General features: G+C 53.4%; 1 protein-coding gene across 4 annotated transcripts in view; it reads right to left on the bottom strand.

Annotated features, from left to right (window-relative positions):
* The window catches only part of sv2 (synaptic vesicle glycoprotein 2), a 151,526-nt gene that overhangs the window by 64,294 nt on the left and 65,054 nt on the right, over window positions 1–22,178 (bottom strand). For all 4 annotated transcript variants that reach the window (XM_072493058.1, XM_072493057.1, XM_072493059.1 and 1 more), the window contains 4 exons: window positions 11,842–11,922; window positions 10,287–10,448; window positions 5,521–5,683; window positions 4,400–4,521 (listed from right to left, as the gene is read on the bottom strand). In XM_072493058.1, coding sequence (XP_072349159.1) covers window positions 4,400–4,521; window positions 5,521–5,683; window positions 10,287–10,448; window positions 11,842–11,922 — 528 coding nt within the window. The remainder of the gene's footprint in view (window positions 1–4,399; window positions 4,522–5,520; window positions 5,684–10,286; window positions 10,449–11,841; window positions 11,923–22,178) is intronic.

Genomic DNA, 22,178 nt, shown 5'->3' on the forward strand with positions numbered 1-22,178 from the left:
AAAAGGAGAGAAGGGAGGCCAATCGACAGGGAGAGGGAAAGGAGAAGGAGGGCACTGGTTTAGCTCAGTGGGCTAGACAGCTGGTTTGGGATGCAGAACAAGGCCAGCAGCGCGGGTTCAATCCCTGTACCAGCTGAGAATCTGATTTCTCCCTCTTTGTACCTGAACAGGCGCCAGAATGTGGCGACTGGGGGCTTTTCATAGTAACTTCATTGCAGTGTTAATGTAACCCTACTTGTGACGATAAAAAGATTATTAATAACTTCAACGCTTAACAAGTTAAATCCAATGAGCCATTCCCTTCTTTCACATATAGTGACAATTTTAATGCTTTCACCCTCAAACACCGAACAACCACTCACGGTGAAGTAAAGGGCCTACGATAAGGGGGGGAAGGAGTGCTCAAAATGAACAGTAACCTTCTCAGCTACCTTTAACAAATGTAGTGTAAAAATGTAAAATGTTGATTAAAACATATTTTTTTAAACAAAGGTGAATAAAAGGTTTGAGATTCACAGGATACTAATCAAGTTCAAACGAGTAAAATAAAGGGAATAAATTTGCAATCAACAATTTGGTTCGAAAGACTGAGGAAATTAAGGAGATCAACAGTTCTCAGAAAGCATCAAGGGGAAGAGACTTAGACAATCTCCATTTTATCCTTGAATTAGAAATAGTAGATGCAGAGCTTAAATGAATGAAGAGAAGATTTCAATCAGCAGTGACCACATTAGTTACGGGAAACACAAGTTCTCGCCTACATCATCATAAAGTATTTCAGCGCACGGCGGTGCAGTGGTTAGCACTGCTGCCGCACGGCGCCGAGGTCCCAGGTTCGATCCCGGCTCTGGGTCAGAGTCTGTGTGGAGTTTGCATATTCTCCCCGTGTCTGCATGGGTTTCGCCCCCACCACCCAAAGATGTGCAGGGTAAGTGGTTTGGCCACACTAAATTGCTCCTTAATTGGAAAAAAATAATTGGGTACTCTAAATTTTTTTTTTTTTTTTAATGTTTTAAAATATATCTTCTAGCCAGGGTTCTTGCAAACTTTAATTTGAAACCCAGACTACACGTGATCGTTCTGCGGAGAGGTTACAGATAAGAGTGAGGATACAATGCTGGCACATTCAAGCTAATTGGCTGCCACCTCCGCAGACTACAGAACAAACTGCAGGGGGCTCTGCATCAGGCCAAAGCTAGTAAACAATTGCCTGAAGACAAACAAGTGCTGCTTCCCACTTGTTAACTTCTCGGCTTAACTTTCCTTTATCATCCTGCCGAGAAACGATTTGGGGCTTATTTACTCTGAGGAATTTGTCCGCCCGCTTTTATCGGAGACGGTTTGGGACCGGGTGTAATTGGGGCAATCTTCCCTCGGTTCATTTGTTTCGACTCAAAATCCACAGAGATCGATCGATCTTCTTGGGAGGCCAAAGTGTGATCCACATCAAACTAGTGAATTAAAGGGCATGAAAAAACAAATCTTAAGAATTTGAATGCATTGTTATTCTGTGCTCAGGACTTAAATTTGAAATGAATCAGTGAAACCACAGTATTGCTCTTTATTTCTTTTTGATTCTGTATAAATTTACATTGTGCAATAAATAACATGTTTCATTTGAGCCTGCAACACCTGGCCTGTCAGCCTCAGGTGGCCACCCCATACTCATTCTGGGGTATACCCAAGAACAGATAATGCACCAAGTACTGTCAATCACTTCTGCACGAGGTCTCGGTGCATGCCGGCCTGTGGAAATGGGCCTTGCGAATAAAACAAGAATGAAGTTGGTTGAGAGAAAGCCTAAATTCTAACAATTCGTTGCCGCTACAGACCAAACAAAAAAGAAATCCCATTCAAGGTCCAACTAAAGTAGCTGACCAGTAACAAATAGCAGTACCAAGTGATTTAAGAGCCCAGAAAGATAGGGACGGAGAGCTCGAATCGACTCTCCCGCCTGGCAGCGGTGTCATGGCGCAGATTGGGTGCAGAGGTGGACAAGGAAAGCCATACCTTCTAAAGGAAGATAAGGAACCAGGCTGCCCAGTGTCAACGCAGGATGAAGGGAATATCAGCACTTCGCTGAAGAAAGTACGTTATATATCCATCCACTTACTCGGAGGATGTTCCTTAAGGTCTGTGGTCTATTAACCATTCCAGTGTGGAATACCAAAGAATTACGGAGAGTGAGCCTAATTAAACACCCAGGTGGACAATGCCCAAGGGCACAGGGCTATTTACCAGAATGGTACCAGGCGTTGAGGGGTTTCATTTATATATAGAGACTATTGTTCCTCTTGGATCAAGTTACAGGTTAATTTAATAGCTGTTCAAAACCATGAGGGGGTTCTGATATGGTCGATGGAACAAACTGTTCCCAAGGGAAAGTGAATCAGTAACCAGACGAGACAGATTTAAGATAATTGGCAATTAACTGAACAAATTATAAGGATCTGGAATCCAATGTCTGAAAGCCTGGTGGAAGCAGGTGCAATTGTAACTTTCAAAATGGAACAGGGCGTATAATCGAAAAGGAAAAACTAGCAGGGTCATGAGAGAGAGCTGGGGTTGATGAGAATAATTGGGCAGCTCTTCAAAGAGTTAGCAGAGGCACGGATGGGCTGAATGGTCACCTTCCGAGGTGCTTGATTCTGTAACACGTTGCAAACCTATTGGTGCCGCGATGGTCATGTGATCTTCATGTGGCAAATGCTACTCCGCCAAAGGGGACAGTCACACCGCACATGCAACGCTCCATTCTCGCTGCACTAAGGGCTTTGTGTGGGTTGTGAAGACAACTTTAAATCATCATATGTATTACTCAACAGTTAGATCCTAAGCACCTTGGTTCCTAACCGGCTGTATTTCTGACACCAACACTCTGACATTTTCTAAATTGTATTAACCCAACACCTCCTGTTTAGTTAGCATTCACCTGCGGACTCCTAACCCAACCTCTATGTTACCCTCCACTACATCCTGACAATGCCAGGATATTAACACCGACTTCCATATTGGTGAGTTACTTCTGCCATGGCTGTACACCATCTAAAAAAGGCGAAGCAGCAATGTGATTGTCTTTTTTTGTTTTTAAAAGTACTCAATTGTTTTTTTTTCCCCATTTAAGGGGCAATTTAGCATGGCCAATCCATCTACCCTCATATCTTTGGGTTGTGGGGACCCACACAGACACGGGGAGAATGTGCAAACTCCACACAGACAGTGACCCAGAGCCGGGATCGAACCTGGGACCTCGGCGCCGTGAGGCAGCAGTGCTAACCACTGCGCCACCCACACATGATTTTCAATTGGCAGGGAAAGACTCACGTCTTTGCAGCATGGTGTTGGGAGGGAGTCGGGGTTGCATTTGATCCTTAACTCGAGTCTGATGGGAGGATTTACCACATTACAATTGCATGCTGTTGCTACTCTGCAGGACCTCTTTGCCGAATCAAACTTCAAGCTTTAATGGGGAAGGTGACGAAAGCAAATTAAGAAAGACTCTTCAATTTGTTAGCAGATGGCATTAAAAGAGTGGGTTGAAAGGGGCGGCACAGTGGTTAGCACTGCTGCCTCACGACACGGGAGGTCCTGGGTTCGATCCCGGCCCCGGGTCACTGCCGCGTGGAGTTTGCACATTCTCCCCTTGTCTGCGTGGGTTTCACCCCCACAACCCAAAAGATGTGGTGATGTCGATTGGCCACGCTAAATTGCCCCTTAATTGGAAAAAGAATAATTGGGTGCTCCAAATTTCTAAATAAAAAAAATTAAAGAGTAGGTTGAACAGCAGACACTGCCACACAGCTGTAACAGGAGTTTAACGTGTCGAGACAATACATAGTACTAATTATATTGTAATAGTAGCAGTTCTTGCTGCTTACTGATGACGGGTGCAAAACATGAGAGAGCTGGTAAAAATCACAGATACCATCGTTCAAGTTGAGGTTAGAGGCATCTCATCAGGAGATGCATCCCATTGATGTTAAGTGAAGGAACCAGGTTCAATAGAGACTTTCAAAAGAGAACAGTTATAAAATATACACTTGGGTTGTAGGGCCAATTGCAAAACTCTTTCAAAAGAAATAGATGGACTCCTTCCACGCTGTAAGCTTCGTTGAAGTGCTCTGGAACATTTCGCCTCACGTTTGATGCACGTTCTGTGCCTCAACAGTGGACGGTCAATCCTTCCACAACGAGGGGATGCAGTTGGAGTCCCCTACCCAGACAGGGGTCTATTCACCAAATTGGCAGTCAGCAGGTCTCTTGCCAAATAGGGCCCAATGGAGCAACACCTCCGACACAAGGTGATCCAATTGTAATTGGGGGAAGGACATGGGGGGGATTGTACGGCTCCATTTTCTCACACACACAAACGCGCGCGCGCACACGCAACTCCACCCACCTGCTGCTACAATGTTCCCGGCCATCCAGAAAGTGGCCAAAGCACTGACCATGCGGCCTCTTTTGTTCCGGGGTTGAAATTCCGAAAAATAGGAAAATATGACTGGTATGGAACCGCCAACACTGAGGGAGCAATCAGAGTTAAATTATCACCACACCCATCACAAGGCAGCATGCCGAGACCACCCAGCAAGATCAAAGACTGCATCCACCTCAGCGTCTACATCTATAATTGTACAAGAACCTTGGGTGGCACGGTAGCACAGTGGTTAGCACAGTTGCTTCACAGCTCCAGAGTCCCAGGTTTGATTCCCGGCTTGGCTCACTGTCTGTGCAGAGTCTGCACGTTATCCCCGTGTCTGCGTGGGTTTCCTCCGGGTCCTCCGGTTTCCTCCCTAGTCCAAAGATGTGCAGGTTAGGTGCATTGGCCACGCTAAATTTCCCCTTAGTGTCCAAAAAGGTTAGGTGGGGCTACTGGGTTACGGGGATAGGGTAGAGGTGTGGGCTCAGGTAGGGTGCTCTTTCCAAGAGTCGGTGCAGACTCGATGGGCCGAATGGCCTCCTTCTGCACTGTAAATTCTATGATTCTATGAACCTTTTAGATCCAAGAGATGTCGACTTTTCAACCTCAGTTTAAACCTCATTTTCTAATGGGCCTGCTCTCACAGCTCTATCCACCCCACCCGTCACAAATCTCCCCCGCAGTTCCCACACGGAGGTCACAGTAATTTTCAAGTTTCAAAGTGGGAAATGGTGATTGATTCTGTACCTAGTCTTTGCCTGAATGGACACCAGCCAACCTTGGTTTGATACAGGAATGTAGTTTGGCCTTTGTTTCCTTATTGTAATAGGTGGAGAGGATCGCCTGCACGACTAGCAAGAGAACAGTGAGGGAATTCTAATGCTGAAGTTAATTTTTTCAAAAAACATATTCTGTTTGTTCTGTCAAATTAAGCGGTTGCTGGGCGGCACGGTGGCGCAGTGGTTAGCACTGCTGTCTCACTGCGCCGTGGACCCGGGTTCGATCCCAGCCCCGGGTCACTGTCCTTGTGGAGTTTGCAACCCCCCCCCGCCCCCAGGGAGGTGAAGGGAGGAGCAGTGGCATTGCAACCAAATACTCACCCAATTCCACTAATGAATCGCAAGAGAAGGAACTGCCAATATTTAGACACCATGCTGGACACAGCTCCAAAGACACCGTTCACGGCCAACGAGAAGACAAGAATTCGCTGGCGGCCTTTCAGGTCCGCGAGGACGCCCCACACATATCCCCCGATCATCATACCTGCACCAATCAGGAAGAAACACTGTCAATGCAAGGGTGTACACTCCATATATCAGACTTGTCCACTCAAAGAATGAATTGCACCCGGACCAGATCTCAAGCCATCCAGTGCTCTCAAGTACAATGCAGCAGCCAGTTTAGATTCAAATAGCGTGACCAATGATCCTTAATCTGCTCTGCTTTTTCCCTCCGGTGCTGGCTAAAAGGGGAATTTTCAACTCAAGGCCATGAGAACCAGCCCTCAGTCCAAAAGTCACAGAACCTTTGAAACCCACTAGATTTCACATTTCCAATTAAAAGCTGCACCTCAAGGGCAGCAGGGTGGCGCAGTGGGCTAGCACTGCTGCCTCACGGCGCTGAGGTCCCAGGTTCGATCCCGGCTCTGGGTCACTGTCCGTGTGGAGTTTGCACATTCTCCCAGTGTTTGCGTGGGTTTCGCCTCCACAACCCAAACATGTGCAGGGTAGGTGGATTGAACACGCTAAATTGCCCCTTAATTGGAAAACATTCTAAACTCTAAAAAGGAAAAAAGGAAAAAAATTGAAATGCAGCACCTAGACAATGCAGCATTCTCTCAGTCCTCACCATCTTCAACGTTCACTCGCTCCACCACTGAAGCATAGGAGCAGCCGCGCGTACCGCCTACAAGATGCACTGCAGCAACTCACCAAGGCTCCTTCAACAGCACCTTCAAAACCCGCCACCTCTTGCCACCTGGAAGTTCAAAGGCAGCAGGTACATGGGCACACCACCACCTGCAAGTACCCCTCCAAATGACTCGCCACACCTTGACTTGAACTATCTCGCCGTTACCGTTGATTTCGCTGGGTCAAAATATTGGAAGTCGCTCCCTAACTGGATTGGATTTGTTTATTGGCACGTGTACCGAGGTACAGTGAAAAGTATTTTTCTGCGAGCAGCTCAACAGATCATTAAGTACATGAGAAGAAAAGGGAATAAAATAAAATACATAATAGGGCAACACAACATACACAATGTAACTACATAAGCACTGGCATCGGATGAAGCATACAGGGGTGTTAGGTTAATGAGGTCAGTCCATAAGAGGGTCATTTAGGAGTCTGGTAACAGTGGGGAAGAAGCTGCTTTTGAGTCTGTTCGTGCGTGTTCTCAGACTTCTGTATCGCCTGCCCGATGGAAGAAGTTGGAAGAGTGAGTAAGCCAGGTGGGATGGATCTTTGATTATGCTGCCCGCTTTCCCCAGGTAGTGGGAGGTGTAGATGGAGTCAATGGATGGGAGGCAGGTTCGTGTGATGGACTGGGCGGTGTTCACGACTCTCTGAAGTTTCTTGCGGTCCTGGGCCGAGCAGTTGCCATACCAGGCTGTGATGCAGCCCGCTAGGATGCTTTCTATGGTGCATCTGTAAAAGTTGGTAAGGGTTAATGTGGACATGCCAAATTTCCTTAATTTCCTGAGGAGGTATAGGCGCTGTTGTGCTTTCTTGGTGGTAGCGTCCACGAAGGTGGACCAGGACAGATTTTTGGAGGTGTGCACCCCTAGGAACTTGAAACAGCACTGTGGGTGTACCTACACCACATGGATGGCAGCGGTTCAAGGCAGCAGCTCAGCACCACTTTCTCCAGGGCAATGAAGTTGCAAAAGGTTGGTTTACAGGTGCAACAGGTGATTAAGAAGGCAAATGGAGTTATCCTTCATTGCTAGAGGGATGGAGTTTAAGACTAGGGAGGTTATGCTGCAATTGTATAAGGTGTTTGTGAGGCCACACCTGGAGTATCGTGTTCAGTTTTGGTCTCCTTACCTGAGAAAGGACGTACTGGCGCTGTAGGGTGTGCAGAGGAGATTCACTAGGTTAATCCCAGACCTGAGGGGGTTGGATTACGAGGAGAGGTTGAGTCGACTGGGACTGTACTCGTTGGAATTTAGAAGGATCTTATAGAAACATATAAAATTATGAAAGGAATAGATAGGATAGATGCAGGCAGGTTGTTTCCACTGGCGGGTGAAAGCAGAACTAGGGGGCATAGCCTCAAAATAAGGGGAAGTAGATTTAGGACTGACCTTAGGAGGAACTTCTTCACCCAAAGGGTTGTGAATCTATGGAATTCCTTGCCCAGTGAAGCAGTAGAGGCTCCTTCATTAAATGTTTTTAAGATAAATATAGATAGTTTTTTGAAGATTAAAGGGATTAAGGGTTATGGTGTTCGGGCCGGAAAGTGGAGCTGAGTCCACAAAAGATCAGCCATGATCTCATTGAATGGCGGAGCAGGCTCGAGGGGCCAGATAGCCTACTCCTGCTCCTAGTTCTTATGTTCTTATGAATACTGGCCCAGCTAGCGGTGTCCACACCCTACGAAAGAGTAGGTTTAAAAAAAAAAAACTACAAGTGTGCGTCTTGAATTGTGCGCTCGAGCCCCGCGGAGGTCATTGAACCGACATTTGAAACTCATTAAATGTATGTTGTGGACTCAACTGTTGACCTATTATGATGAACCTAATCACATTCAATATTTGACTGCATCAAATTGCTTGTTTGCTAAACTGGTTCTGAACTGAAGGAAGCAAATATTGTGGGTGGGGTGGATCAGGTGGGCCAATGACCTTCCCCTGCCTGAAGCTGCGGCTGTGTCGCCATATTTAAAGCTGGGAATTAGGTAAGCCTGCCTTCCTCCAGAAAATAAAATGCTTCCAGCTTCTTAAAAAAAGGGAAGCAAAATAATGAAGTCATATCAAGCCTTTTAAACACCAAAAACGCACGGGGAAAATGCCACAAATTAAGAGATAGTAAAGAAAAATATTAATGCTAAATTGGGAGAATAGGAGGGAAAAGAAACAATTAAGGTAAGTTTATAACCTGGATATTTGAGTTACGACTTTATCATTCCAGAGTAGCTCCAACGACAATTTTTAAAAAATAAATTTAGAGAGCCTAATTATTTTTTCCCCCCCAATTAAGGGGCAATTTAGCGTGGCCGATCCACCTAACCTGCACATCTTTGGGTTGTGGGGGCGAAATCCACACAAACACGGGGAGAATGTGCAAATTCCACACGGACAGTGACCCAGGGCCGGGATCGAACCCGGGTCCTCAGTGCTGATGCAACAGTGCCTCCAACCTAGCTCCAACAATGCTTGATAAGCTCAACGCCATTCAGGAAAAAGCAGCCCGCTTAATCAGCACCCCAATCCAACGCCGTAAACATTCACTGTCTCCGCCACTGACGCACGGCGGCAGCAGTGTGTCCCACCTACAAGCTGCAGTGCAGCAATTTGTCAAACCAAGGACAACAGATACATGGGAAAGACCCCCCTCCCAGCAAGTTCCCCACCAAGCCACACACCATCCTGAACTGGAACTATATCACAGTTCCTTCACTGTCAATGGGTCAAATTCCTAGAATGCCAGACTTAAAACACCAGGGGTGTTCCTACACCACACAGACTGCAGCAATTCAAGGCGGCGGCTCTGGGCAATTAGGGATAGGCAACAAATGCTGGCTTTGTCAGCGCTCATATCCCACAAAAGAATAAAAATCTGGTGGCTTTCTGGGTTACTTTATCCAATCGCGACCCAAAAACGACCAGCTCTGACTGAATTTCAATTCTTCATTTCCATTGGCAGGACCTGATCTTGCAGGTTCTGGAATGCCAATCCAGTGAGCCCTGTGCCATCGCCAAAGATTTAGCATCAAGCCATCCACCAACTGGGTTCGCTGCAAAGAAGCTCTTGCCAAACCAGGCTGTCGCATCACCTGGGTAAGAGGAGGACAAACTCTTCAAACCCCCACCACCGCCCAGATGAAGGAGACGTGACATGCTGCAATGGCAGAGAGAAAATGCTCTGCATTGGTCTCCTTATCAGGCATGCAGTTATAGAATTTACAGTGCAGAAGGAGGCCATTCGGCCCATCGAGTCTGCACCGGCTCTTGGAAAGAGCACCCTACCCAAGGTCCACACCTCCACCCTATCCCCATAACCCAGTAACCCCAACCAACACTAAGGGTAATTTTGGACACTAAGGGCAATTTATCATGGCCAGTCCACCTAACCTGCACATCTTTGGTCTGTGGGAGGAAACCGGAGCACCCGGAGGAATCCCACGCAGACACGGGGGAGAACGTGCAGACTCCGCACAGACAGTGACCCAAGCCGGAATCGAACCTGGGACCCTGGAGCTGTGAAGCAATTGTGCTATCCACAATGCTACCGTGCTGCCCTGGTTGGCAGAGGTTGGCGCCTCTCGTGCCCCTGCAGCTGCCTGGCCCGTTAAGGCCCAAGTGTCTGGTTTAAGGTGTGAGGGGCAAGGTTTAGAGGAGATGTACGAGGCAAGTTTTTTTTACACAGAGGGTTGTGGGTGCCTGGAACTCGCTGCCGGAGGAGGTGGTGGAAGCAGGGACGATAGTAACATTTAAGAGGCATCTTGACAAATACATGAATAGGATGGGAATAGAGGGATATGGACCCAGGAAGTGTAGAAGATTTTAGTCTAGGCGGGTAGCATGGTTGGCACAGGCTTGGAGGGCCGAAGGGCCTGTTCCTGTGCTGTACTTTTCTTTGTTCTTTGTCTGACTCGGTTGCTGGCACGGGAAATAGTCTGTGGAGTTTGTGAAAGGCGTACGTACCGAGGAAGATACTTGCTGTCAGCCAACCCATGTCTGCTGTGTTGAGATGGAGATCGCAACGGGCAGTGGGAAGCAGGAACGATACGCACAAAATCTCGATGGCATCGCTGGCATTCGCCCAGCCGCAGATAACCAACAACACCGCATGGAACGTGCCAAAACCTGAAAAAGCACACAGGAAAATAAAATTAGGCTTTCCAACAGCAATAAAGTATAAACAACAGAGGGGGGCGGGGGACACTATTATAACATTCAACAATGATTATCCAGATGTCTACAGAACAACTTGCACTGAAGAGAGATCCTGAGCGATTTGCTCTTCAATGTTATCAGTGTTTGTCTTTGTGGCCAATGGTTTTGCTTTGGAACATTTTAGGTTTCCAACGGACATGGGCTTTATTATAACATCTATTTATATAGTGTTGTTAATGCTGCCGAATGTCCCTCGGCTTTCCAGAGGAGCATTACATCGGAACATGAAGCTGGAGTAGGACATTCAGCCCAGTGAGCCTGCACTGGCATTCAATGTGACCATTCACTTCATTGCCTATTTCACCCCCCCTTCTCCTCCACAATACCCCAATGTCCCTTTATGTCACTGGGATTTCGAAATCTGTCAATCTCTGCTTTAAACATACTCAGTGACTGAGTTTCCACTGCCCTCTTTTGGGAGGGGGGGGGGGGGATTTCAAAGATCCACAACCCTCCAGTAAAAATAATTCTCATCTCGGTCCTATTTTGAACGTGTGCCCCCCTCGTTCTAGACTCCCCAACCAGGAGAAACACCTGACCTGCAACCCTACCCTGTCTATCCCTTTAGGTATTCCATAGGTTTGTTCAAGCATTCATAGAATAGAATCATAGAATTTACAGTGCAGAAAGAGGCCATTCGGCCCATCGAGTCTGCACCGGGCCCTGGAAAGAGCACCCTACCCAAGGTCCACACCTCCACCCTATCCCTTTAAGCCAGTAACCCCACCAACCTTTTTGGACGCCAAGGGTAATTTAGCCTGGCCAAATCCACTTAACCTGCACATCTTTGGACTGTGGGAGGAAACCGGAGCACCCAGAGGAAACCCACGCAGACACGGGGAGAACGTGCAGACTCCGCACAGACAGTGACCCAATCCGGGAATCAAACCCGGGTCCCTGGCGCTGTGAAGCAACAGTGCTAACCACTGTGCTATCATGCCGCCCTTAAGTATTGGTTCAGGCCTAAATATTGGCCAGGACACCGGGGAGAATTGCCCTGATCGCCTTCCAAGGGACTCCATGGAATCTTATCCCTGCCACCAGTAAGACTCCACTTCCAACAGGGCAGCACTCCCATCAGCACTCCACCACAAGTGGCAATCTAGACTTTGTGCTCATGTGTCTGGAGCAGGACTTGAACCTGCAACCCTCTGAATCAGAGGCGAGAGTGCTACCCACTAAGCTACAGCTGATGCACCAATACGCAATTGCCCCACACCGAGAGAGAGAGAGAGAATTTTACAATAGAGTCAGCAATGATTTTCCAACATCTCCAAGACATAACAGGGTTGAAGAAAAATACCTGTTTCTTCAACAGCTTCTTCGAAGGTCGCCGCAACTTGGTGACTGCCCCGTCCAGCTTTCTTCTGCTCAAAAATCTCACCTGCAGGAGAAGATGTCATTCTATTACTGAGCAGATTGATGTAAAAAAAAAAAAAACAGCTCGAAAAAAGGGGAGGCAAATGAAGGGAGGGGCTAGAGGAACAGACTGGGAGTTGGCACGAAGTTTAAGTGCACCAAACTGTTCCACCCACAACGTACCAGATAGGCCCAAGCCCAAGGAGTTGAGGGAGAGATCTGACATCACTCCCAGTTTGCCTTCCAGCAGGAGATAACATTCTAACTGGGCCCCGCTGATCAAAGCAAACTAAAGGCAAAATTGGCGACTTTAAAATTTTATTTAAAAGTCAGATGTTCTGTTAACAGATAAACGCAGAGAGGCTCCCAGTCTTGCAAATCGGATGCAAAAGATGTGAATTGCATCATTGCTCTAAAGAGCTGATATCAGGCTGACTATGCAGCTTTTTATGGGCTGTTTAGCACAGGGCTAAATCGCTGGCTTTGAAAGCAGACCGAGGCAGGCCACAGCACGGTTCGATTCCCGTAACAGCCTCCCCGAACAGGCGCCGGAATGTGGCGACTAGGGACTTTTCACCGTAACTTCATTTGAAGCCTACTTGTGGCAATAAGCGATTTTCATTTCATTTCATTTAATTTAATGTTACAAATTTGACACGGGTGGTGCCGAGTCCAGAAGTGCCGATCTTTGGAGTGTCGGAAGATCCGGGAGTTCAGGGGGCGAAAGAGGCCGATGTCCTGGCCTTTGCCTCCCTGGTAGCCCGGAGACGGATCTTCTGAATATGTAGGGACTCGAAGCCCCCGAGTGTGGAGACCTGGGTTAGTGGCATGGCTGGGTTTCTCAGTCTCGAGAAAATAAAGTTCGCCTTAAGAGGGTCAATGTTCGGGTTCACCCGGAGGGGGCAGCCGTTCAGCGACTTTCTCGGGGAAAATTAAAAATGTCAGCAGATGCAGTATTCTAAAGGGGGGGGGGTGGATTGTTGTTGTATGGTTGAGGTGCGTGAAGATTGGGCTGGGGGGGGGGGATGTTTATTTTACCATGTTTTTGTTACAGTTATAAAAAATTTCAATTAATAAAAGTTTGACGAGTCGTTACATGGATTAATACACTGCGCTATACTTGGGGAGAGTAAGACTATTACACTCAGCGCTGATCTCTTCTCAATCTGGTGAGAAGCCAAATTAAAAAGGACACTGCCATTCTACTCAAATTTGCAATGAGCCTTTGGAGACTGGGTGCAGAGAACAGAATATTCTTCAACCGTAAATAACACCTTTCTTTAACTTCGGAGGCTATAATACAAATTAAAACTAGTGTGTGTGACATGCTGTAACATGGAGAGGAAGAGCAGAGACAGCTAGAGAGAGAGCAGAGAGCAGAGAGTGCAGAGAGAGCAGAGAGAGCAGAGAGAGCAGAGAGAGCAGAGAGTGCAGAGAGTGCAGAGAGAGCAGAGAGAGCAGAGAGTGCAGAGAGTGCAGGGAGTGCAGGGAGTGCAGGGAGTGCAGAGAGTGCAGGGAGTGCAGGGAGCGCAGGGAGTGCAGAGAGTGAAAAAAATTGCAAAGAGTGCAGAGAGAGCACAGTAGAGAGTGCAGGGAGAGCAGAGAGTGCAGAGAGTGCGAGAGTAGAGAGTGCAGGGAGAGCAGAGAGAGCAGAGAGAGCAGAGAGAGCGAGAGCGGGCAGAGAGCGGGCAGAGCGTGCAGAGAGTGCAGAGAGAGCAGAGAGAGCAGAGAGAGCAGAGAGAGCAGAGAGAGCAGAGAGAGCAGAGAGAGCAGAGAGAGCAGAGAGAGCAGAGAGAGCGCAGAGAGAGCGCAGAGAGCGCAGAGAGAGCGCAGAGAGAGCGCAGAGAGAGCGCAGAGAGAGCGCAGAGAGAGCGCAGAGAGAGCGCAGAGAGAGCGCAGAGAGAGCGCAGAGAGAGCGCAGAGAGAGCGCAGAGAGAGCGCAGAGAGAGCGCAGAGAGAGCGCAGAGAGAGCGCAGAGAGAGCGCAGAGAGAGCGCAGAGAGAGCGCAGAGAAAGCGCAGAGAAAGCGCAGAGAAAGCGCAGAGAGAGAGCAGAGAGAGAGCAGAGAGAGCAGAGAGAGCAGAGAATGCAGAGAGAGCAGAGAGCAGAGAGTGCAGAGAGAGCAACTGTAGAGAGAGCAGAGAGTGCAGAGAGTGCAGAGAGTGCAGAGAGTGCAGAGAGTGCAGAGAGAGCAGAGAGAGCAGAGAGAGCAGAGAGAGTAGAGAGTGCAGGGAGAGTAGAGAGTGCAGGGAGAGCAGAGAGTGCAGGGAGAGCAGAGAGTGCAGGGAGTGCAGGGAGTGCAGGGAGTGCAGGGAGAGCAGAGAGAGCAGAGAGAGCGAGAGTAGAGAGTGCAGAGAGAGCAGAGAGTGCAGAGAGTGCAGAGAGGGCGTGAGTAGTGTGCAGAGAGAGTGCAGAGAGAGTGCAGAGAGAGTACAGAGAGAGTACAGAGAGAGTACAGAGTGTGCAGAGCGTGCAGAGCGTGCAGAGCGTGCAGAGAGTGCAGAGAGTGCAGAGAGTGCAGAGAGAGTGCAGGGAGAGCAGAGAGTGCAGAGAGAGAGCAGAGAGAGATAGTAGAGAGTGCAGTGAGTGCAGTGAGAGCAGGGAGTGCAGGGAGTGCAGAGAGAGCAGAGAGAGCAGAGAGAGCAGAGAGAGAGCAGAGAGAGCGCAGAGAGAGCGCAGGGAGAGCGCAGGGAGAGGGCAGGGAGAGGGCAGGGAGAGGGCAGGGAGAGGGCAGGGAGAGGGCAGGGAGAGGGCAGGGAGTGGGCAGGGAGTGGGCAGGGAGTGGGCAGGGAGAGGGCAGGGAGAGGGCAGGGAGAGGGCAGGGAGAGGGCAGGGAGAGGGCAGGGAGAGGGCAGGGAGAGGGCAGGGAGAGGGCAGGGAGAGGGCAGGGAGAGGGGAGGGAGAGGGCAGGGAGAGGGCAGGGAGAGGGCAGGGAGAGGGCAGGGAGAGGGCAGGGAGAGGGCAGGGAGAGGGCAGGGAGAGGGCAGGGAGGGGGCAGGGAGGGGGCAGGGAGGGGGCAGGGAGGGGGCAGGGAGGGGGCAGGGAGGGGGCAGGGAGGGGGCAGGGAGGGGGCAGGGAGGGGGCAGGGAGGGGGCAGGGAGGGGGCAGGGAGGGGGCAGGGAGGGGGCAGGGAGGGGGCAGGGAGGGGGCAGGGAGGGGGCAGGGAGGGGGCAGGGAGGGGGCAGGGAGGGGGCAGGGAGGGGGCAGGGAGGGGGCAGGGAGGGGGCAGGGAGGGGGCAGGGAGGGGGCAGGGAGGGGGCAGGGAGAGGGCAGGGAGAGGGCAGGGAGAGGGCAGGGAGAGGGCAGGGAGAGGGCAGGGAGAGGGCAGGGAGAGGGCAGGGAGAGGGCAGGGAGAGGGCAGGGAGAGGGCAGGGAGAGGGCAGGGAGAGGGCAGGGAGAGGGCAGGGAGAGGGCAGGGAGAGGGCAGGGAGAGGGCAGGGAGAGGGCAGGGAGAGGGCAGGGAGAGGGCAGGGAGAGGGCAGGGAGAGGGCAGGGAGAGGGCAGGGAGAGGGCAGGGAGAGGGCAGGGAGAGGGCAGGGAGAGGGCAGGGAGAGGGCAGGGAGAGGGCAGGGAGAGGGCAGGGAGAGGGCAGGGAGAGGGCAGGGAGAGGGCAGGGAGAGGGCAGGGAGAGGGCAGGGAGAGGGCAGGGAGAGGGCAGGGAGAGGGCAGGGAGAGGGCAGGGAGAGGGCAGGGAGAGGGCAGGGAGAGGGCAGGGAGAGGGCAGGGAGAGGGCAGGGAGAGGGCAGGGAGAGGGCAGGGAGAGGGCAGGGAGAGGGCAGGGAGAGGGCAGGGAGAGGGCAGGGAGAGGGCAGGGAGAGGGCAGAGAGAGGGCAGAGAGTGGGCAGAGAGTGGGCAGAGAGTGGGCAGAGAGTGGGCAGAGAGAGGGCAGAGAGAGGGCAGAGAGAGGGCAGAGAGTGGGCAGAGAGAGGGCAGAGAGAGGGCAACTCCCTGAAAGTTGCCACCCAGGTTGATAGGGTTGTGAAGAAGGCCTATGGAGTGTTGGCCTTTATTGGTAGAGGGATTGAGTTCCGGAGTCGGGAGGTCATGTTGCAGCTGTACAGAACTCTGGTCCGGCCGCATTTGGAGTATTGCGTACAGTTCTGGTCACCGCATTATAGGAAGGACGTGGAGGCTTTGGAGCGGGTGCAGAGGAGATTTACCAGGATGTTGCCTGGTATGGAGGGAAAATCTTATGAGGAAAGGCTGACGGACTTGAGGTTGTTTTCGTTGGAGAGAAGAAGGTTAAGAGGAGACTTAATAGAGGCATACAAAATGATCAGGGGGTTAGATAGGGTGGACAGTGAGAGCCTTCTCCCGCGGATGGAAATGGCTGGCACTAGGGGACATAGCATTAAACTGAGGGGTAATAGATATAGGACAGAGGTCAGAGGTAGGTTCTTTACGCAAAGAGTAGTGAGGCCGTGGAATGCCCTACCTGCTACAGTAGTGAACTCGCCAACATTGAGGGCATTTAAAAGTTTATTGGATAAACATATGGATGATAATGGCATAGTGTAGGTTAGATGGCTTTTGTTTCGGTGCAACATCGTGGGCCGAAGGGCCTGTACTGCGCTGTATTGTTCTATGTATGTTCTAGAGGGCAGAGAGAGGGCAGAGAGAGGGCAGAGAGAGGGCAGAGAGAGGGCAGAGAGAGGGCAGAGAGAGGGCAGAGAGAGGGCAGAGAGAGGGCAGAGAGAGGGCAGAGAGAGGGCAGAGAGAGCAGAGAATGCAGAGAGAGCAGAGAGCGAGAGACTAGGCAGCAGAGAGAGCCGAGAGAGCCGAGAGAGCCGAGAGAGCCGAGAGAGCCGAGAGAGCCGGGAGAGCCGGGAGAGCCGGGAGAGCAGGGAGAGCAGGGAGAGCGCAGAGAGAGCGCAGAGAGATCGCAGAGAGCCGAGAGAGCGGGGAGAGCAGGGAGTGCAGGGAGAGCAGGGAGAGCAGGGAGAGCAGGGAGAGCAGGGAGAGCAGGGAGAGCGTAGAGAGATCGCAGAGAGCCGAGAGAGCAGGGAGAGCAGGGAGAGCAGGGAGTGCAGGGAGTGCAGGGAGTGCAGGGAGTGCAGGGAGTGCAGGGAGTGCAGGGAGTGCAGAGAGCAGGGAGAGCAGGGACAGCAGGGAGAGTGCAGAGAGAGCAGGGAGAGTGCAGAGAGAGTGCAGGGAGAGCGCAGGGAGAGCGCAGGGAGAGCGCAGGGAGAGCGCAGGGAGAGCGCAGGGAGAGCGCAGGGAGAGCGCAGGGAGAGCGCAGGGAGAGCGCAGGGAGAGCGCAGGGAGAGCGCAGGGAGAGCGCAGGGAGAGCGCAGGGAGAGCGCAGGGAGAGCGCAGGGAGAGCGCAGGGAGAGCGCAGGGAGAGCGCAGGGAGAGCGCAGGGAGAGCGCAGGGAGAGCGCAGGGAGAGCGCAGGGAGAGCGCAGGGAGAGCGCAGGGAGAGCGCAGGGAGAGCGCAGGGAGAGCGCAGGGAGAGCGCAGGGAGAGGAAAGAGAGCAGGGTGCAGAGAGAGCGAGAGAGAGAGAGCAGAGAGCAGGGTGCAGAGAGAGAGAGCAGAGAGAGAGCAGAGTGGTGGCAGAGAGAGAGCAGAGAGTGCAGAGAGTGCAGAGAGTGCAGAGAGAGCAGGGCGAGCGAGAGTGCAGAGAGTGCAGAGAGAACAGGGAGAGCGAGAACAGAGAGGGCGAGAGCAGAGAGGGCGAGAGCAGAGAGGGCGAGAGCAGAGAGGGCGAGAGCAGAGAGGGCGAGAGCAGAGAGGGCGAGAGCAGAGAGGGCGAGAGCAGAGAGGGCGAGAGCAGAGAGGGCGAGAGCAGAGAGGGCGAGAGCAGAGAGGGCGAGAGCAGAGAGGGCGAGAGCAGAGAGGGCGAGAGCAGAGAGGGCGAGAGCAGAGAGGGCGAGAGCAGAGAGGGCGAGAGCAGAGAGGGCGAGAGCAGAGAGGGCGAGAGCAGAGAGGGCGAGAGCAGAGAGGGCGAGAGCAGAGAGGGCGAGAGCAGAGAGGGCGAGAGCAGAGAGGGCGAGAGCAGAGAGGGCGAGAGCAGAGAGGGCGAGAGCAGAGAGGGCGAGAGCAGAGAGGGCGAGAGCAGAGAGGGCGAGAGCAGAGAGGGCGAGAGCAGAGAGGGCGAGAGCAGGCGAGAGCAGAGAGGGCGAGAGCAGAGAGGGCGAGAGCAGAGAGGGCGAGAGCAGAGAGGGCGAGAGCAGAGAGGGCGAGAGCAGAGAGGGCGAGAGCAGAGAGGGCGAGAGCAGAGAGGGCGAGAGCAGAGAGGGCGAGAGCAGAGAGGGCGAGAGCAGAGAGGGCGAGAGCAGAGAGGGCGAGAGCAGAGAGGGCGAGAGCAGAGAGGGCGAGAGCAGAGAGGGCGAGAGCAGAGAGGGCGAGAGCAGAGAGGGCGAGAGCAGAGAGGGCGAGAGCAGAGAGGGCGAGAGCAGAGAGGGCGAGAGCAGAGAGGGCGAGAGCAGAGAGGGCGAGAGCAGAGAGGGCGAGAGCAGAGAGGGCGAGAGCAGAGAGGGCGAGAGCAGAGAGGGCGAGAGCAGAGAGGGCGAGAGCAGAGAGGGCGAGAGCAGAGAGGGCGAGAGCAGAGAGGGCGAGAGCAGAGAGGGCGAGAGCAGAGTGGGCGAGAGCAGAGTGGGCGAGAGCAGAGTGGGCGAGAGCAGAGTGGGCGAGAGCAGAGAGGGCGAGAGCAGAGAGGGCGAGAGCAGAGAGGGCGAGAGCAGAGAGGGCGAGAGCAGAGAGGGCGAGAGCAGAGAGGGCGAGAGCAGAGAGGGCGAGAGCAGAGAGGGCGAGAGCAGAGAGGGCGAGAGCAGAGAGGGCGAGAGCAGAGAGGGCGAGAGCAGAGAGGGCGAGAGCAGAGAGGGCGAGAGCAGAGAGGGCGAGAGCAGAGAGGGCGAGAGCAGAGAGGGCGAGAGCAGAGAGGGCGAGAGCAGAGAGGGCGAGAGCAGAGAGGCAGAGAGTGCAGAGAGAGCAGAGAGTGCAGAGAGAGCAGAGAGTGCAGAGAGAGCAGAGAGTGCAGAGAGAGCAGAGAGTGCAGAGAGAGCAGAGAGTGCAGAGAGAGCAGAGAGTGCAGAGAGTGCAGAGAGTGCAGAGAGTGCAGAGAGAGCAGAGAGTGCAGAGAGTGCAGAGAGAGCAGGGAGAGCAGGGAGAGCGCAGAGAGATCGCAGAGAGATCGCAGAGAGCCGAGAGAGCGGGGAGAGCAGGGAGTGCAGGGAGAGCAGGGAGAGCAGGGAGAGCAGGGAGAGCAGGGAGAGCAGGGAGAGCAGGGAGAGCAGGGAGAGCGTAGAGAGATCGCAGAGAGCCGAGAGAGCAGGGAGAGCAGGGAGTGCAGGGAGTGCAGGGAGTGCAGGGAGTGCAGAGAGCAGGGAGAGCAGGGACAGCAGGGAGAGTGCAGAGAGAGTGCAGGGAGAGCGCAGGGAGAGCGCAGGGAGAGCGCAGGGAGAGCGCAGGGAGAGCGCAGGGAGAGCGCAGGGAGAGCGCAGGGAGAGCGCAGGGAGAGCGCAGGGAGAGCGCAGGGAGAGCGCAGGGAGAGCGCAGGGAGAGCGCAGGGAGAGCGCAGGGAGAGCGCAGGGAGAGCGCAGGGAGAGCGCAGGGAGAGCGCAGGGAGAGCGCAGGGAGAGCGCAGGGAGAGCGCAGGGAGAGCGCAGGGAGAGCGCAGGGAGAGCGCAGGGAGAGCGCAGGGAGAGCGCAGGGAGAGCGCAGGGAGAGCGCAGGGAGAGCGCAGGGAGAGCGCAGGGAGAGCGCAGGGAGAGCGCAGGGAGAGCGCAGGGAGAGCGCAGGGAGAGCGCAGGGAGAGCGCAGGGAGAGCGCAGGGAGAGCGCAGGGAGAGGAAAGAGAGCAGGGTGCAGAGAGAGCGAGAGAGAGAGAGCAGAGAGCAGGGTGCAGAGAGAGAGAGCAGAGAGAGAGCAGAGAGAGAGCAGAGTGGTGGCAGAGAGAGAGCAGAGAGTGCAGAGAGTGCAGAGAGTGCAGAGAGAGCAGGGCGAGCGAGAGTGCAGAGAGTGCAGAGAGAACAGGGAGAGCGAGAACAGAGAGGGCGAGAGCAGAGAGGGCGAGAGCAGAGAGGGCGAGAGCAGAGAGGGCGAGAGCAGAGAGGGCGAGAGCAGAGAGGGCGAGAGCAGAGAGGGCGAGAGCAGAGAGGGCGAGAGCAGAGAGGGCGAGAGCAGAGAGGGCGAGAGCAGAGAGGGCGAGAGCAGAGAGGGCGAGAGCAGAGAGGGCGAGAGCAGAGAGGGCGAGAGCAGAGAGGGCGAGAGCAGAGAGGGCGAGAGCAGAGAGGGCGAGAGCAGAGAGGGCGAGAGCAGAGAGGGCGAGAGCAGAGAGGGCGAGAGCAGAGAGGGCGAGAGCAGAGAGGGCGAGAGCAGAGAGGGCGAGAGCAGAGAGGGCGAGAGCAGAGAGGGCGAGAGCAGAGAGGGCGAGAGCAGAGAGGGCGAGAGCAGAGAGGGCGAGAGCAGAGAGGGCGAGAGCAGAGAGGCAGAGAGTGCAGAGAGAGCAGAGAGTGCAGAGAGAGCAGAGAGTGCAGAGAGAGCAGAGAGTGCAGAGAGAGCAGAGAGTGCAGAGAGAGCAGAGAGTGCAGAGAGTGCAGAGAGTGCAGAGAGTGCAGAGAGAGCAGAGAGTGCAGAGAGAGCAGAGAGTGCAGAGAGTGCAGAGAGTGCAGAGGGAGCAGAGAGTGCGGAGGGCGCAGAGAGTGCGGAGGGAGCAAAGAGTGCGGAGGGAGCAAAGAGTGCGGAGGGAGCAAAGAGTGCGGAGGGAGCAGAGAGTGCGGAGGGCGCAGAGAGTGCGGAGGGAGCAAAGAGTGCGGAGGGAGCAAAGAGTGCGGAGGGAGCAAAGAGTGCGGAGGGAGCAAAGAGTGCGGAGAGTGCAAAGAGTGCGGAGAGAGCAAAGAGTGCGGAGAGAGCAAAGAGTGCGGAGAGAGCAAAGAGTGCGGAGAGAGCAAAGAGTGCGGAGAGAGCAAAGAGTGCGGAGAGAGCAAAGAGTGCGGAGAGAGCAAAGAGTGCGGAGAGAGCAAAGAGTGCGGAGAGAGCAAAGAGTGCGGAGAGAGCAAAGAGTGCGGAGAGAGCAAAGAGTGCGGAGAGAGCAAAGAGTGCGGAGAGAGCAAAGAGTGCGGAGAGAGCAAAGAGTGCGGAGAGAGCAAAGAGTGCGGAGAGAGCAAAGAGTGCGGAGAGAGCAAAGAGTGCGGAGAGAGCAAAGAGTGCGGAGAGAGCAAAGAGTGCGGAGAGAGCAAAGAGTGCGGAGAGAGCAAAGAGTGCGGAGAGAGCAAAGAGTGCGGAGAGAGCAAAGAGTGCGGAGAGAGCAAAGAGTGCGGAGAGAGCAAAGAGTGCGGAGAGAGCAAAGAGTGCGGAGAGAGCAAAGAGTGCGGAGAGAGCAAAGAGTGCGGAGAGAGCAAAGAGTGCGGAGAGAGCAAAGAGTGCGGAGAGAGCAAAGAGTGCGGAGAGAGCAAAGAGTGCGGAGAGAGCAAAGAGTGCGGAGAGAGCAAAGAGTGCGGAGAGAGCAAAGAGTGCGGAGAGAGCAAAGAGTGCGGAGAGAGCAAAGAGTGCGGAGAGAGCAAAGAGTGCGGAGAGAGCAAAGAGTGCGGAGAGAGCAAAGAGTGCGGAGAGAGCAAAGAGTGCGGAGAGAGCAAAGAGTGCGGAGAGAGCAAAGAGTGCGGAGAGAGCAAAGAGTGCGGAGAGAGCAAAGAGTGCGGAGAGAGCAAAGAGTGCGGAGAGAGCAAAGAGTGCGGAGAGAGCAAAGAGTGCGGAGAGAGCAAAGAGTGCGGAGAGAGCAAAGAGTGCGGAGAGAGCAAAGAGTGCGGAGAGAGCAAAGAGTGCGGAGAGAGCAAAGAGTGCGGAGAGAGCAAACAGTGCGGAGAGAGCAAAGAGTGCGGAGAGAGCAAAGAGTGCGGAGAGAGCAAAGAGTGCGGAGAGAGCAAAGAGTGCGGAGAGAGCAAAGAGTGCGGAGAGAGCAAAGAGTGCGGAGAGAGCAAAGAGTGCGGAGAGAGCAAAGAGTGCGGAGAGAGCAAAGAGTGCGGAGAGAGCAAAGAGTGCGGAGAGAGCAAAGAGTGCGGAGAGAGCAAAGAGTGCGGAGAGAGCAAAGAGTGCGGAGAGAGCAAAGAGTGCGGAGAGAGCAAAGAGTGCGGAGAGAGCAAAGAGTGCGGAGAGAGCAAAGAGTGCGGAGAGAGCAAAGAGTGCGGAGAGAGCAAAGAGTGCGGAGAGAGCAAAGAGTGCGGAGAGAGCAAAGAGTGCGGAGAGAGCAAAGAGTGCGGAGAGAGCAAAGAGTGCGGAGAGAGCAAAGAGTGCGGAGAGAGCAAAGAGTGCGGAGAGAGCAAAGAGTGCGGAGAGAGCAAAGAGTG

Source organism: Scyliorhinus torazame, chromosome 30, assembly GCF_047496885.1.
Source record: "Scyliorhinus torazame isolate Kashiwa2021f chromosome 30, sScyTor2.1, whole genome shotgun sequence".
NCBI lineage: Eukaryota > Metazoa > Chordata > Chondrichthyes > Carcharhiniformes > Scyliorhinidae > Scyliorhinus > Scyliorhinus torazame.